At 36.5% G+C, this 17,251-nt stretch overlaps 1 protein-coding gene across 1 annotated transcript in view; it reads left to right on the forward strand.

Moving 5' to 3' along the window:
- The window catches only part of HSD17B4 (hydroxysteroid 17-beta dehydrogenase 4), a 119,920-nt gene that overhangs the window by 52,089 nt on the left and 50,580 nt on the right, over window positions 1-17,251 (forward strand). Inside the window, 4 exon segments of the mRNA XM_043976125.1 lie at window positions 1,611-1,714; window positions 3,794-4,030; window positions 7,147-7,198; window positions 14,240-14,311. Of these exon segments, the coding sequence (XP_043832060.1) occupies window positions 1,611-1,714; window positions 3,794-4,030; window positions 7,147-7,198; window positions 14,240-14,311 (465 nt within the window).

The following is a 17,251-nucleotide window of genomic DNA, read 5'->3' on the forward strand; positions in this document are numbered from 1 at the left end:
CAGCCTTTGGCCTCCTTCTTGCTACTTACTATGTCGCTTAAAGGTAATAAAGGACTAAAGCAGTGGCATTTTCCTCGTATGGCTCTGTTACTCAGGGCAGAATAAATATTGTTTCCATACATGGCAATAGATTCCAAAGCAAGGGGGCCACCAAATCTAGTCGCTGAGAGTGTCCCAGGACCAGAATTCCTTCCAGTCTAGCAATAGACTGTGGTCCGTAGTATCAGACACAGCTGAATGAAATGAGCATTAGAATAATCATAAGGCTATAGTGGTAGTAATCAGATCGAGTTCCTATGATCTGTGGGACTGAGGTACTTCCCAAGGAGTTGATCATGTACTCTGGCCTCTTCTGGCAGGACATATACTCTGACTTCTTGGTAAAAGACAGGTATGGCTATAAGTTTTTGGTTGTTTCTCATGTTTCTCTTTTACTGTGGGTTGTATTGAAGGTGAGTAGAGATTGAGGCAGGAAAAGCTGAGCTTGCAAGAGCTATACAAAAGCTGATTTGGGTTATGCCTGGGGATTCTCCCTCCTTTCCTTCCTAGAAAGTACAGTCAATCAATCAATTGACAATAGTTTATTATTATATATACTACTATGTTACTATATATTCTACCATGTGTTAGGCCCTGGGGATACAGAGCCAAAAAAATGAAAGTCTTTGCTCTTAAATAATTCAGATTCTATTTGGGGAGACAACATGTGCATACATAAATATAAGCAGAATAAATATATAAAATTTGTGCCTATGGAGACACTAGGCAGTTGAAGGATCAGGACAAGCTTTGTGTAGAAAGTGGTATTTGAGTGAAGTTTTGAAGGAAAAAGGATATTTTATGGCAGAGGGCAGAAGGGAAGGAGTTCAGTGTTGGACTTGGAATGAAACAAGATACTCATAGGCCATCTGATAGTTAACAGAAAGAAATTTACTTAGCAGTAAGATACTCATCAAGGATGCAGTATTGATTCAGTTGGACACAGTTCCATTGCCCTCTGAGTTAAAATAATAGGAGTGGGGATAAGGAATAATAGCAACCAGGATGGTCCTTTGGTGTTGGCGGCCTCTAATGCTGTGTATCACTTTGCTCTTCCACCTTATCTCAGCACATTTTGTTTGTGAGGGTGGAGAACATTGTGGTAGGTGTTATTTTCCTTTAGTTTGCAAAGATTATTTCTAATTCTAGTTGGAGCCCTCTCAGTTGATTAGGAGAGGGGTTTTACCAATAAAGAGAAGTCATGTATAAGAGAAGACTCTTATTCTGAGCAATGGCAACCACTCTCCTCTTGTTTTCTCTCCACAAAATGAAAGTGGCTTCCATCAATATTGTTTGTAAAGAGGGAAATCTTAGTAATGTGTCACTGATTTACATGACTATAAAACATAAGAACAATTCAACTTAATAGATAATAAGGGAAGTTTCTAGATATGTAAGGTGATGCCAAATGATTTGTGGTTATCATTTACTAAATTTGAAACTGAATGCCAGCCTTCTCAGATTTGAGCTGGAAGATCCTTATTAGCCACTTTATTAGTGGCAGGCATTTGTTGTACTCAATAAAAATTTTTACAGATGTTAAATATTTTCCTTAACTTTTTTTATTTTAGAGTCATTTGCAGGTGTGATTGAAGTCCTAAGTAAAATAGAGTCTCAGGGCGGTGTTTCCATGAATCCTACAAGCCAGGCTGCATCAGCAACCACTTCAGAATTTGTAAGTAGAGGGAATAACAGTATCTCCTCTGGTGCCAGTTTTTTTTTAGATATTGTAAGCTTTCAGTTATCTGTAATAGTTGAAAGAGACCAGATGCATGAATAGTTTAAACAAGAGTCATTCACCTTTGACTTTGATATGTTAAAGTATGAATACAGGTGACATCCATCAAATTCACAACAATGGTACTAACACTGAAAAAAATGGGCCCTAATACTTAAAAGGCTATATAATTTAACTCCTCTTTATCTTTTTTCCCTTTATCCACTCCTTGCTTCTCTAACATGCAAATGAGTGCTGTTTCTTCAGCTGTTGTGCCTGAAATAATCTTTTCTTCTCCCTTTATTGCTTATAATGTCAGAAACAAATTCCTATACACAGGAGTCAGTGGTTAACTGGGAGTTTTCAGGGCCTTTAGCTCTACCTTAATCCAGGGTGATGAAAATAATTCCTTGGGGATGATCCATTGCAGAAACATTCCTACAGTATAGTGAATAAGTTCCATTGTTTGGGTCTTAGTACTTTGTTTGACCTGTCTCTTCCTCCAAAGAGGTATGTGTTGAAATGTATAGTCTCGGGGCAGCTAGGTGGCGCAGTGGATAGAGCACTGGCCCTGGAGTCAGGAGGACCTGAGTTCAAATCCAGCCTCAGACACTTAACACTTACTAGCTGTGTGACCTTGGGCAAGTCACTTAACCCCAATTGCCTCACTAAAAAAAAAAAAAAAAAAGAAATGTATAGTCTTGGCCAAATTCAGTTTTTAATGTACATAATTTTAAAGATTTCCTTTTCAGAAAAGTAGTTGTTTTTAAAATTGGCTGTGAACTAGTATAAGAAAAAATGATTTAATCTCTTTAATGAAGGTTATACTCAATGTTAATCAAATTCTAAGTAAAATAATCAGAAACAAAGGATAACACTTTTACTCTTTGCCCTTTGGAAGAATTAAATAAATATTTGCACAGTCTCCATTAAGAATCCTGTATAATCATTATATAGGATGTTGCTTTCTCAACTTGGGATATTAGAAATGTTTTACTTTCTTTTAAAAACTGTTCGTTTGTCCTGTTTCTTTTTTTTAGAAGGCATCTTCATGTATTATTTTGGAAAGATTTCATTGTTATATAGTCTAATGATTTACAGCATTGCTACCAACTTCTCACTTTGTTAGTATTTCCAGAGAAATGCAGCTATCAGCTGCTGTATATTCTATGATTTTCTCATGTCATTTTTACACGTTTGCTCTTAATTTTATGGCCCATTATCAAAAAATCAGACATTCAGTGATTTTTAGGATACTCTGATGTTTTGTAATCAGGGACAAATGTTAAAAAGTTAAAAATTTATTATCTAAACCACATATGATGGGACGTTTTAAAATTTTATTGTATATTAGATTGTTGAAAAGCAAAAAAATTAATGTAAAAGTTGACTGCTAATAGAAAATGAGACGGAAGTAACATTTGTGTGGCATTCGTATACTAAAAATTAAGCTTAAAACTATTACCACTTAAGATGATTGCAGTCTAGTTAATCATATTACATACACATTATTCAGATGGATACCTAAATTATATTGATTCAAAAATGAAGCTAGTTCCATAGCTGGTCTTACCACTGTATTTATGGGCTGATGTAATAGAGACTAGAAAGAGCAATAATCAGCAAAGCTAGGGGAAAAAGAGGTGAAAATCAGATGAATCCTGAGCTTGATCTTTTTAAAAGGCCAGGAACAAAGAAGCAAAAAAAAAAAAAAGCCCCAAACCCTCCAAAGACATTTGTTCATATAAACAGAACTTTCTTCCCTTCCTTTCTACCATCCCCTCTCTCTTATAAACACACACACACACACACACACACACACACACACACACACCTCCCCATAGTAAAAGAATCCATTTTAAGCAAGAAATCAAATATGATAAAGTTATAACATCCCTTCAAATGAATTAAGATGGGATTTCATCTTGTAATTTTTTTCCTAAAGTATAATTTGAGTACTTATAAGGTAAAATAATAATTTTAATATTTTAATAATAACTTGTAAGTAAAATGATAACTTCCAAATTTCATTCATAGGCTAAAGTGATTGGCTATAAGCTACCTCAACGGACCTTTTCTTATACTGAACTTGAAGCTATTATGTATGCACTTGGAGTGGGTGCATCAGTAAAGAATCCAGAAAACTTAAAATTTGTTTATGAGGGAAACTCAGATTTCTGCTGCTTACCTACCTTTGGTGTCATCCCAGCTCAAAAAAGTATGATGGAAGGAGGACTCTCAGAAGTTCCAGGACTTAAGATAAACTTTACAAAGGTATGTGTTTTGAGAAACATTTATTGGCTTTTTTCGTTTATGGGTGAAGATAATACCTTTTTTCTTTTCCATGTACATTTAGTTTTTGCAAAGTATCTTGCGGTATTTCAGACATAAAGATTTGGTAAGTCTTTTCATATTAGAATAGAGAGAATCACTGGACCTGTGATTCAGTTGCTCCTGGTGAGGATATTCTTTACCATTGCTTGTTAGTAACTTCTTTGCAGTTTTAGAGTGGCCAAGAGCACTAAGAAGTTAAGGATAATAGAGCCAGGAAGTGAACCCAAGTGACCCTGTTCTAGGTCAGCTCCAACCATTCTACCAGGCTGCTTCTCACATTGCTGCTTCTTATATTTTTAATTTTAATTTTTTTGCAACAAACATTTATTTTATTTTTTCCAGTTACATGTAAGTTTTCAACATTCATTTTCATAAGATTTAGAGTTTCAAATTTTTCTCCTTCCCTCCCTCCCCCCTTCACAAGATAGCACCCAGGTTATATATGTACAATCCACAAGTGCTCTTTTTATCAGTTCTTTCTATGGGGGTGGATAGTAAACTTCATCATTAGTTTCTTGGGATTGTCTTCTCACATTGCTTTTTTTTTTTTTTTTTAGTGAGGCAATTGGGGTTAAGCGACTTGCCCAGGGTCACACAGCTAGTTAAGTATTAAGTGTCTGAGGCCGGATTTGAACTCAGGTACTCCTGACTCCAGGGCTGGTGCTCTATCCACTGTGCCATCTTGCTGCCCCTCTCACATTGCTTTTAATAGTATTTTCCAGAGTAAAATATATGAGTGATAATTTAGAAAATGAAGACTGTTTTTAATAAGAAAAACACATGAGTATATCTTGAACAGCTTTTTAAAAAATGAGGCTTAGAAAGGTTGAATAGTGACTAGAAAAATGGGACAACCACTTCTGAAACCCATGGTTTGATTCCCATTCCAGAAATCTCCTGGCATACCATGGAATCTTTGGGAGGCAATTTTAATGACACTTTTAAAGTAGTTTGTATCATAAGATGTTTTTTTTGTTTTTGTTTTTATGTGTATCTCTTTTATTGCTGTTATTCAGGAATGACCTAGCTTAACTTGGGGAGAGTCTGATTTGTAAAAATGAGGTATTTTAATTTATTGTTCATAAGGTTATAGTGTCATAGATTTAGACATGGAAGGAACTTTAGAGACCATCTAGTCTGATCCTCTCTTTTAAAAAATGAGGCCCTAAGGCCCAACGAGGTTAAATGACTTGTCCAGGGTCATACAAGTAGTAAGTGGCAGAGGCAGGATGTAAACCTAGCTCTTCTCACTCTAAATCTGGCCTTCTTTCCACTGGGTCAAATTATTTTGTTTCATTTGTTTAAATGCTTTTAACTTGGGATAAAGTAATCTCAGAGTCCAATTTTCTAAGTCAAAAGAAACAATAATTGTAACTCTCACGTGATTCTTACGTGGCAACAACTTATGTGGCTAGTAGTTTAAGACTGACTAATGAAGCTTTGGTCCCAAACCATGAGACACGTGGTTCAAGACACGTTTTAGAGATGAGAAGATTGAGTCTTAGAACTTGTCAAAGATTACATATCTAGTAAAGACCAAATTATAATGTCTGTTTTGCCTGCCTCAAATGATTATGAGCATCTAATTAGATGATATGTGTGAAAGTATCATGAAACATATAAGGTGATATTTTGAGGCAAGGACTTGAATCTCAGGTCTTCTTTTTCCAAGTCCAGTACTGTTTACACTAGAGCACACTAGAAATTGTCTTCTAGAACTGCTTTTTTGGACAGCGGAGTTTGGGGAGAAAGGGAGGTTAAAAAGATTGGCTGCCAATTGTGGTGGAACTACAGAATAATCTCTAGTTAAAAGCAGCAACAAAACCAACTTTACTCTCTTTCAGTTCCCCTCTCCCCCCATATAAACGTAATCATTTTCACTGCTGCAAACACAGGGTACAGTAAAGCCACATCTGGTAGTGGTCTATTATCTTGGTATGATGAGCAACTGATGAACCTGCCATATATGCACATTTTATTGCTTCTCCATGCAGGACAGCAGCCTCATAGTTGGAATACATGGGGAATGGGTGTTATTGTTTGTTTTATTTTAAGGGTGAGAATAGAGGATATGGGATATCCTGAAGCCATAGCAAAGCGAAGAGATAGCTTTTTTCCTTTGGAACTAATTTTCTCCACCAGGTACTAAATAGTATTTGATTGGTTTTACTGACTTTATCTTTATTTTTAAAAGCTAAGAAAAATTTGTCACACAAATCAAGCCCTGCTTGATTAAAGCAAAGTTGTCATATTTTTAAATGTAACTTATATGACTAATTTTTGTCTTGTGAAAAAGTAGTATATACAGTTATCTCTTCCACATTGTGGGGGTTAGGGAAACAGCATCCCTATGTCTGACACTGTATGTATCCATATCTACATAGTCCTCTGCAAAGAGGAGGGAGATGCATTTTTAAAAACTCTTCTCAAATGCCAGAGTTGGTCTAAAGACTAACATTGTAATTATACAGTGTTCTGTTTAATTTTTGTTGTTCTTTTTACATTATTGGGTCATCACAGATATTGTTTTCTAGGTTGTTTACTCTGTGTTAGTTCATATAAATCTTTTCATGCTTCTTTAAATTCTTTATGTTCATGATTTTTTATGGGCAGTAATTGACTGAGCCATTCCACAGTCAGTTGGTATCTACTTTGTTTTCAGCTTTTTTTCCCCCCAACTACTGCTGCAATGGATGTCTTGGTGTATATGAGGTTCATTTGTTGCGTCTTTGACCTCCTTGGGATCTTTGAGTCAGAGTATGGACATTTTAGTCACCTTTTTTTAGCCTACTTCCAAATTGTTTTCCAGACAACTTGAACCAATTCATGGTTCAGCCAGAAGTAAATTCATCTGACTGTCTACAACCTGTTCAGCATTGACCATTCTCATCATTTTTATCATCTTCACCAGTTTGTTTGGAAATGTTGAAGTTGTTTTTGCATTTCCCTAATTATTAGTTTCCCTGATTATTAGTGGAGCAATCCACTAATATGGTTCTGCTATGGTCTGTTTGAAATAAAGCCCTGTTAATAAAGTTGTTTTTATCCCAACACAGCTTCTTCATGGTGAGCAGTACTTGGAGTTGTATAAGCCACTTCCTAGAACAGGTAAGTTCTTGATGTTTTATGTTTGTGTTTTATGCCTTATTGTCCATCATGATAAACAGATGAATGTTCTTTTTGTATAATGTGGTATGTGTGTGGGGTTAAACTAAGTGATTATGTACCCTTAGGAATAATTCTTTTGATTGTAAATAGTAGTTCTTTTCTCAGTAATTAAGTCACATGTTGATACCTCTAGAGATCGTCTAAATTTCTTTTCCTACCTCCTCCATACTTATACCTCCTTACAGATGAAGGCCAAATATGTAAAGTGACTGGCTTATGGTCACATAGATAATAAAGGTTAGAGCCAGTGTTCACACCCTTGGCCTTTGACACCAAATTCACTGATGTTCTAAAAGCAAAAAAGGGCAAAATTTCTTTTAATGTATTTTTCTTTTTCCTATTAGAAAATATATTTTTGGGGGTAGCTAGGTGGCGCAGTGGATAAAGCACCGGCCCTGGATTCAGGAGGACCTGAGTTCAAATCTGGCCTCAGACACTTGACACTTACTAGGTGTGTGACCCTGGGCAAGTCACTTAACCCTCATTGCCTCGCAAAAAAAAAAAATATATATATATATATCACTTTAGTGATAGCTTACTAGTTCAATAAAATCACTCTTTTCATACTTATTTTAGTATACTATTTTTCTCTCCTTTAATATTAGGTTATTACATAATTGTAGGCCATTTAAATGTAAGGTAAAATATTTGGCCTCCATTTCACATTTCAAAATTATTTGACATTTCATATTGCATGATATAGAAGTTGGCAGATGCCAAAATTCTGTCCACTCTCCCCCTATTTTTTGGTTATTGTTTTTCTCAATCCTTCTTCAGTTTTCATCTGACCCAATCTCTGTTGTGTCCTTAGTACTTTATTAAGCCTATATAGCTATAATTAACAGTTATGAGGAATGCGCTTGTTGTATATCAGTCCTCTGTGATCTTCCCTCCCCCTTCTTAGTACCTGAACACAGACATTATATTCACTCATTGACATTTAACCCTCTTTCTATATTCATGACTAGGGGATCTCTCTTTGCCTACTTGTGATTTAATGGTTTTTAATTTGCTCTTGGTCAGAAACCTCCTTTGCCAATGCAGAATGGCACCTTTCCTGCAACTAATGATTTTATTTTATAATTTTATTTTTAAAATTTCCCCCCAATTACATGTAAAAACAGTTTTCAATACCCTTTTTTTTTTTTGCGGGGCAATGGGGGTTAAGTGACTTGCCCAGGGTCACACAGCTAGTAAGTGTCAAGTGTCTGAGGCCGGATTTGAACTCAGGTCCTCCTGAATCCAGGGCTGGTGCTTTATCCATGTGCCACCTAGCTGCCCCCTCAACATCCATTTTAAAAACTTTAATGTTCTAAATTCTCTTCTTCCCCTCCCCATCATGAACACAAGCAGTTCAATATAAGTTATATATGTGTAGTCATGTAAGACATTTCCATATTAGGTTGTAAAAGAAAAAAACAACAAGAAAAACAAGAAAAAGAAACTAAATGCTTCAATCTGTATTCAGACACCATCAGTTCTTTCTCTGGAGATGGATTGCATTTTTCTTAAGTCCATCAGAGTTATCTTGGATCATTGTATTGCTGAGAATAGCTAAATCATTCACAGCTGATTGTCTTACAAAATTACTTTTACTTTGTATACAGTACATTTCACTTTGCATCAGCTCATGTAAGTCTTTCCAGGTTTTTCTGAGAGCATCCTGCTCATCATTTCTTATAGCACATTAGTGTTCCATCATAATGTCATCCCATAATTTGTTCAGTCATTCCCCAATTGATGGGCATCTCCTCAATTTCAGTTTTTTTGTACCAGAAAAAGGCTATCACAAATTTTTTTTTACATATACCTACTTTAACTTTTTGTTTTTTTTTCTCTTTTTGGATAGCGACCCAGTAGTGGTATTACTAGGTCAAAAAGTATGCCTGGTTTTATAGCCCTTTGGCCATAGTTCCAAACTGCTCTACAGAATGTTTACATCAGTTTACAACTCCACCCACAGTGCATTAATCTCTCATTTTCCCCATATCCCCTACAATATTTATAATTTTCCTCTGCTATCCTATTATCCGATTCAATAAGTATGAGGTAGTACCCCAGAATTGCCCTGACTTGCATCTTTCTAATCAATAGTGAGTAAGAGCACTTTTTTTTCATATGACTATAGACAGCTTTGATTATTTCATCTGAAAACTCTTCATATCTTTTGATCATTTATCACTTGGGGAATGGCTCTCATCCTAATAAATTTGACTCAGTTCTCTATGTGTTTGAGAAATGAGGCCTTTGTCAGACAAACTTGCTTCAAAAATTTTCACAGTTACTATTGCTAACTGTATTTCCCTCCATTCTATTCCCTCCTCATGACATTTATTCTATTCTCTATCTCCTTTCACCCTGACCTTCCTTAAAAGTGTTTTGCTTCTGATTGCCTCCTCTAATCTGCCCTCGCTTCTATCACCCCCCCATACCCTTTACCTCCTATTTTTCTGCAAGCTAAGATAGATTACTATGACCAATTGATTGTGTATGTTATTCCCTCTTTGAGCCAATTCTGATGAGATTAAGGTTCACTCACTCCCCAGAACCTCCCCCATTTTCCCCTCCACTGTATAGCTTTTTCTTGCTTCTTTTATGTGAAATACTTTACCCCATTCCAGCTGTCCCTTTCCCTTTCTCCCAGTGCATTCCTCTCTCACCCCTTAATTTTATTTTTTTAAAGATATCATCCCTTCATATTCATTTTTAGGCCCTATTCCACCCAGGTCCCCTAATAATGAGAAAGTTCTTATGATTTACAAGTATCATCTTCCCATGTAGGAATGTAAATAGTTTAACCTTTTAATATCCCTTATGATTTCTTTTTCCTGTCTACCTTTTTATGCTTCTCTAGAGTCTTGTGTTTGAAAGTCAGAATTTCTATTCAGTTCAGGTTTTTTTCCTCAAGAATGTTGGAGGGCAGCTAGGTGGTGCAGTGGATAGAGCACCGGCCCTGGAGTCAGGAGGACCTGAGTTCAAATCTGACCCTCAGACACTTGACACTTACTAGCTGTGTGACCTTGGGCAAGTCACTTAACCCTAATTGCCTCACCAAAAAAAAAAAAAAAAAGAATGCCTGAAATTCCTCTCTTTCATTGAATTATCATTTTTCCCCCTGAAGGATTAAGTTTTGCTGGGTAGGTGATTCTTGGTTGTAATCCCAGTTCCTTTGCCCCTTGGAATATCATATTCCAAGCCCTCTGATTCTTTAATGTAGAAACTGCTAAATCTTGTGTTATCCTGACTGTGGTTCCACCATACTTGAATTGTTTCTTTCTGGCTGCTTGCAATATTTTCCCCTTATCCTGGGAGCTCTGGAATTTGGCTATAATATTCTTGGGAATTTTCATTTTAGGATCTCTTTCAAGAAGTGATCGGTAGATTCTTTCAATTTCTGTTTTACTTTCTGGTTCTAGAATATCAGGACAGTTTTCCCTTACAGTTTCTTAGAAGATGATATCTAGGCTCTTTTTTTGATCATGGCTTTCAGGTAGTCCAATAATTTTCAAATGATCTCTCCTGGACCTATTTTCTAAGTCAGTTGTTTTTCCAGTGGGATATTTCACATTGCCTTCTATTTTTTCATTCTTTTGGTTTTGCTTTATTGTGTCTTGATTTCTCATAAAGCCATTAGCTTCCATTTGCTCAATCCTAATTTTTAAAAATTGTTTTGCAGGGCAATGAGGGTTAAGTGACTTGCCCAGGGTCACACAGCTAGTATTCTTTATCCACAGCGCCACCTAGCTGCCCCCTTCAATCCTGATTTTTAAGGAGTTATTTTCTTCAGAGAACTTTTGTACCTCCTTTTCCATTTTGCCAATTTATCTTTTCAAGGCAATCTTTTCCTCATTGACTTTTTGTACATCTTTTACCTTTGGCCTAGTCTGTTTTTTTAAGATGTAATTTTCTTCAGTATTTTTTTTTGTGTCCTTTACTGCTGTTGCATCCATGTGGGCTCCAGGCCAGCCTACACAGATCTCTCCTAAATTCTTTTGGGCTGGAAGAATGTCTCACCCTGACCTTTTGTTTCTCTGCCACTTCAGGTGTTTCTATTTGAGGGGTTATTTTAAAGTTGTTTGGAGGGGAATTTTGGGAGAGGTCAGCTCAGTGGTTCCACTACTACACCATTCCTGTTTAACTTTTAAAGCCCTATGTGACCTAGTCCCAGCCTTTGTTTACAGCCTTGTTGGACATCATTTTCCTTTTTCTACTCTGATTTAGCCATACTGATCCCTTCTTGCCAAGGCTAATGCCTCTACTTTTGCATTTGATTGCACCCCCTCCAATATTCTCCAGAAGATTGCATCTTCTCCTATCTTCAACCAGTGCTTCATTCTTTCCTATTTCCTACACACATATACCTGTTTCCTTCATCCTTAAAAATCCTCTCTAGCCTTTATCCTGCTTTTTTCAGCTAAACTCCTTGAAATTGTCTAAACTCATTGCTTCTACTTCTTTCACTCCTCATCACTTTGCACTGTGACTTAAGTCTGATGGTCTTTTCTCAGTTCTAAAGTTTTATGTTGAATATCCTCTCCAACTTCATACTCTTTCTTTTCGGTGTCTTTTTGGACACTATCCTGATTAGCTTCCTGTCTGTCTGACTCTTCTTTCTCAGTCTCCTTTGCTGACTTATCATCCACATCATGTTCCTTAATGGTGCATATTCCTCAGGTTTCTGTCCTGGGCTATATTTTCTCTTGTTCTGTATTCTTTTGATAACTTCATCAACTATGCAGGTGATTCCTAGATCTACATATCTACATATCTGCTTTTATACTTCTTACAGCTAGGAATATTCTGATGTAATTTCATGCTCTCTTGGAAATCTACAGGGTCCTCTGCCTTATCATGTGTTGATTCATTTTCTTTTTTCTTATAATATTTATTTGTAGATGTCTGTACTTTTTTAGCCTTGTTCCCTTCTGTTATTAATATCTTCCCTGTTGCTTTATTTGCTTTTGCTCAAGATCTTTACCTGGTTTTTCTTTCTTCTGAGAGTTTTGGTAATTTCAGCCCCCCTTCCCCATTTTACCATATCACTCACTTTCTGACTTATCCCTTCTGACAATCCCTTTGATGATGGTTACCCTGTGGGCTAGATTTTAAAGCCGTTTTAGTTTACTTCTCTGTTGGGCAATTCATGGTTCCGCAAACCTCACTCTTTGCTCCAAGTACCTTTTGTGGATAGAGAATTGGCTGTAGCTGGATTCCAGGCTTTTTTCCTCAGTCCCAGTGGAGCCTCACTCAGGCATACATATCGACACTGTCCCAGTTCCCTCTGTCCCTCATTTCTTTGGTTGAGCTCTGTTGTAGCACAGAGAGCTGCCTCACTGCAGTGCTAGGTTCTGCTTTTTGTTTTTTTCTGGTCTGGGGAAGGAAGGAGGTCAGGCGAGGGAGGCAGGGTTGAGTTTTGATGCAAACCGTGGGTCAGCTTATGCGTCCCTGCCAGATGGCTGGTGGTGGGGAAAGGGAGCTCAATGAGCAGATTAGGAATTAGGAATCGGCCTTTGCTGTTTGTTCAGTTTTTATCTTGTTGGGTTTTTGTGTGTCTTAGACCATGGAGACAGCTGAAATTGCTTTATCTGTTGCACATAATTCCCATTTTGGAGAGGTTTGAGAGGTGCGAAGATTGGAAAAAGTGTCTAGTCATCCAAATTGGTCATGTGACCCAATATAACCTATTATAGGGAGCTTATTTCTCTAATTCTGACTTTGAGTAGAAAATGGGAACATTAAATATATTATTTAATATATTAAATACTTAGTTGGTCAAATTAGGATGGGGAATTGCCTCTGATAAAAATTATCTCTAAATTAGATTAATTCAACTCTTGTTAAGTCAACAAGTGTTGACTATGCCAGACTCTGTGCTAAGCACTAAGTATATAAAGGGAGACAAAAAAACCAGTTCGTTCTCTCAAGGACCCCATAATCTAATGGAGGAGAAAACATGTAAACAGCTATATATAGATAAATGTATGTGTATTTTGTGTATATATTCCTCTGATTATCTCAAATTTAACTTACATATATGTATACATGCACATTTGTGTATAATTATATAAAATAAGTTGGAGGATTGAGAAAAGCTGCTTGCAAAAGGTGAGATTTTATCTGAAACTTGAAGGAAGGCTAGTAGATGGAGATGAGGTGTGAGAAAAAGAGAGAGTTACAGATATGGAGAAAATTAAAAGACATGGTATATCTTGTGTGAGGAGCAGCACGGAGGCCAGTGTCACTGACTCAGAGTGTTTACAGGGTAGCAATGAGTAAGAAGGCTGGAAAAGTAGAAAGGGGCCGGGTTATAAAGGGTTTTAAAAGGAAGAAGTTTTTATATTTGATCCAAAAGGTAATAGAAAGCCCCTGGAGTTCAGTGAAATGGGAACATTATGTGACCAGACCTGTGCTTTAGGAAAATCAATTTGACAGCTAAGAATAGAGGATGGACTGGAGGGGAGAGAGAGACTTGAGGCAAGGAGAACAACTGGAAAGCTGTCACCATTGTTCAGGCATGAGGTGATGAGGGCCTGGACCAGAGCAGTGGCAAGGAAAAGACCATGGAAGGGTACATTTATGGGAGACTTTGGGAAAGTAGAATTAACAGGACTTGACAACTGATTAGATATGGGAGGTGAGAGAGAATGAGGAGTCAAGAAAGAAAAGGAAGAAACCATGAATATTGAGAAGTGAGTAATTTTAGGTAGCTGAAAGAATGAAAAGGATAACCATTGGATTTAGCCAGAAAATCAGTAATGAAAACACCAGTTTCCTTATTTATAAGAACGTGTGGCTCTTTTAATTTAGTAATGCAGGTAGTATAATTAATGCTAAAATTTTAATGTTTGTCTGAAGTGAAAGTTATTAGTATATTGTCTTAATCAATTTTATACAATTAACAGTAGAAGTCATTAATTTAATCATGCTGTGCAGTTAGAAGACATTTCAATAGCTGCATAATTGTGTTACTTTTTATTACAGGACAATTAACCAATGAATCCATTCTTGTTGATATCTTGGATAAAGGATCAGGATTAGTGATACTTCTGGATGGTAAGTCGTTTTACAGTCTTAAAAGCAAGTGCAATCATAGTGGATAAGCTTACTTCAATTTTTTTTCTTCTGATACTGAAAATATTATCACTTCAGCTACGATAAGAGTTGTGCTGCAGGTGCCTATATCTAAAACCAGGTTTTGTGATTGATAAGCAATTGTACCTATTTCACAGTCTATGAAAAGGCAAACTCCAGGTTGTTGAAATGAAAAAGAATTTCTCTTTGAGAATGTGTGGGCTATAAAAGGGCACTCCAGTATCTTTGCCAAGAAAATCCGAAATGATTGAACATGACTGAAATTACTAAACAACAACAGGTTAGAGAAGACTTGAAGTGATTAGGGAATACTTGACAGTGTGTATGTAATAAAATAGTTAACTAAATATATCAAATGCCATATGTAGGTAGAGACAAAATTTTTGGCAGTCAGTGTTTTAACAAGATTAGTATAGAAAATATTAATCGAGGAATTGAACACTAATTATAATGACTAAACTTGCCTCCCTCCGCCAAAAAAAAGGAGGATTGAGAAAAATCTATCTTCCTTCTTTAATTGGAAAATGGATCCAATGGTTGTTGAAGAGTATGTATACCAACAGTTTCAGTTAACCATCATATTAATAAATGTGTTGGGTTAGTTTTAAGGAACACTTCCTTCCTTCCTTCCTTCCTTCCTTCCTTCCTTCCTTCCTTCCTTCCTTCCTTCCTTCCTTCCTTCCTTCCTTCCTTCCTTCCTTCCTTCCTTCCTTCCATCCATCCATCCCTCCCTTCCTTCTTTCCTTTTAAAATTTTGTTATAAGGGATGACTCATTTGGTTTGGGGGAAGAGATATATTTGGAAATTAATGTGATATAAAAACAAAAGATCAGAGGGGCAGCATCAAAATGGCAGAATAAGAAGTCAAATTTTTGCAGGAGCTCCCAACCATACCTCCTCCATAACAACTTAAAAAAAACAACACCAGGCACAATTCTGAATGGAAAGGTTAAGAAAAAGTCGCAGAGAGCCTTGCTTTTTCAGCCCAAGGAAGCTTGGGAAGACAGACAGGTCTTTAGACATTGGTGGGGGGGGGAAGGTGACCAGGACTGTGCAGAAGTTTCTAGCTCATAGGGATGGAAATAGCTGAGATAGAACACTAGGAGAAGAAGCATAAGGGCAGAAAGAGAATCCAGGGGATTCCAGAACTAGTTTTGGGAAAAGAAGGGGTGCTGACATCAGGCCTGCTGTCTAATTAGAGTCTTTTTTAAGATGCCTGGTGATAATAATGTTCTAAGGTATTTCACGTATCATCTCCTCATGTAAGAATGTAAAAATTTTAATCTTATTTAGTCCCTTATAATTTCTTACTCATGTTTATCTTTTTATATCTCTCTTGAGTCCTGTGGTTGAATATCAAATAATAATTATAGTTAACATTTAAAATAACACTACATATAGTACTATGCTAGGTGCTTAACAATTATTATCTCATTTGAATTATTATCTCAACAACCCTGGGGGGAGGTATGCTATTTTATAGATGAAGAAACTGAGTTAAACAGAGGTTAAGTGATTTACCATGGGCACACACCTAATAATTGTTTGAATCTGGATTTGAACTTAGGTCTTCCTGTCACTTCCTGTCACTCCTAGCTGCCCCAAATTTTCTATTCACCTCTGGTCTTTTAAATCAGAAATACTTGAAATTCCTCTATTTCATTAAATATCCATTTTCCCCCTGTAGGATTTTACTCTGTTTTGCTGGGTTGGTTATTTTTTTATTGTAATGCTAGAATCCTTGCCTTCTAGTATATCTTATTCCAAACTCTGTTTTCCTTTAAAGCAATGGCTGATAAATCTTGGGTGATACTGACTATGGGTCCATGAAATTGTTTTTGGTATTTTCTCCTTGACCTAGGAGCTCTAGATTTTGATTATAATATTTCTAGGAGTCTTCATTTTGTGGTTTCTTTCAGAGGTGACTAATGGATTCTTTCAATTTCTACTTTGCTTGTTGCTTCTAAGATATCAGGGAAGTTTTCTTTTATAATTTCTCAAAATATGATGTTGACTTTTTTTGGCTTTCAGGTAGTCTCATGGTTCTTAAATTATCTCCCCTTGATTTATTTTATTTCCCAAGTCAGTTGTTTTTCCTGTGAGATATTTCACATTCTCTCATATTTTTGTTCAGTCTTTTGACTTTGATTATTTCTTTTTAAAAAATTTTCTTTCTTTTTTTTTTTTAATTAGTGAGGCAATTGGGGTTAAGTGACTTGCCCAGGGTCACACAGTTAGTAAGTGTTAAGTGTTTGAGGCTGGATTTGAACTCAGGTACTCCCGACTCCAGGGCCGGTGCTCTATCCACTGTGCCACCTAGCCGCCCCTTGATTATTTCTTGATGTCTCATGGAATCATTGGCTTACATTTGGCCAATCCTAGTTTTCAAGAGGTTATTTTCTTCAGTAAGGTTTTATACCTATTTTGCCAAGCTGTTAATTCTTTTTTTTCATATCCTTCTTCCATAGCTCTCTTTTAATTTTTAAAATAATTTTTAACTCCAGCTTTAACTCTTCTAGGAATTTTTGTTGGGGTTGTGCCCAAACAACATTATTTTTTTCCTTTGAGGATTTGCTTGTAGATATTTTTGTTGTCTTCTTCTGTGTTTGAGTCTTGAGCTTTTCTGTTACCATAGTTACTCTTTATGGTCAGGTTCTTTTTTTTCCCTTTGCTCCTTCTTCTAGCCTCCTTCTTGTTGCCTTTGAATTTTATGTTAGTGTTGCACTTAGTTCACTTCTTGGGGGTAATTGGAAAGGGGAGGTCTGGTCTAAGCTTTTGGCCTTTTATGTTCAGCTGCTGCTTTCAGAAACTGAGGTAAACAGAAGTTAAGTTTCAGAGCTTAGTCTGGGACCCCTCAAGTTTCCAACGTGGTTTGATAGAGGGAGAAGTCTGTCTGCTGTC

Source organism: Dromiciops gliroides, chromosome 1 (genome assembly GCF_019393635.1).
Source record: "Dromiciops gliroides isolate mDroGli1 chromosome 1, mDroGli1.pri, whole genome shotgun sequence".
Lineage (NCBI taxonomy): Eukaryota > Metazoa > Chordata > Mammalia > Microbiotheria > Microbiotheriidae > Dromiciops > Dromiciops gliroides.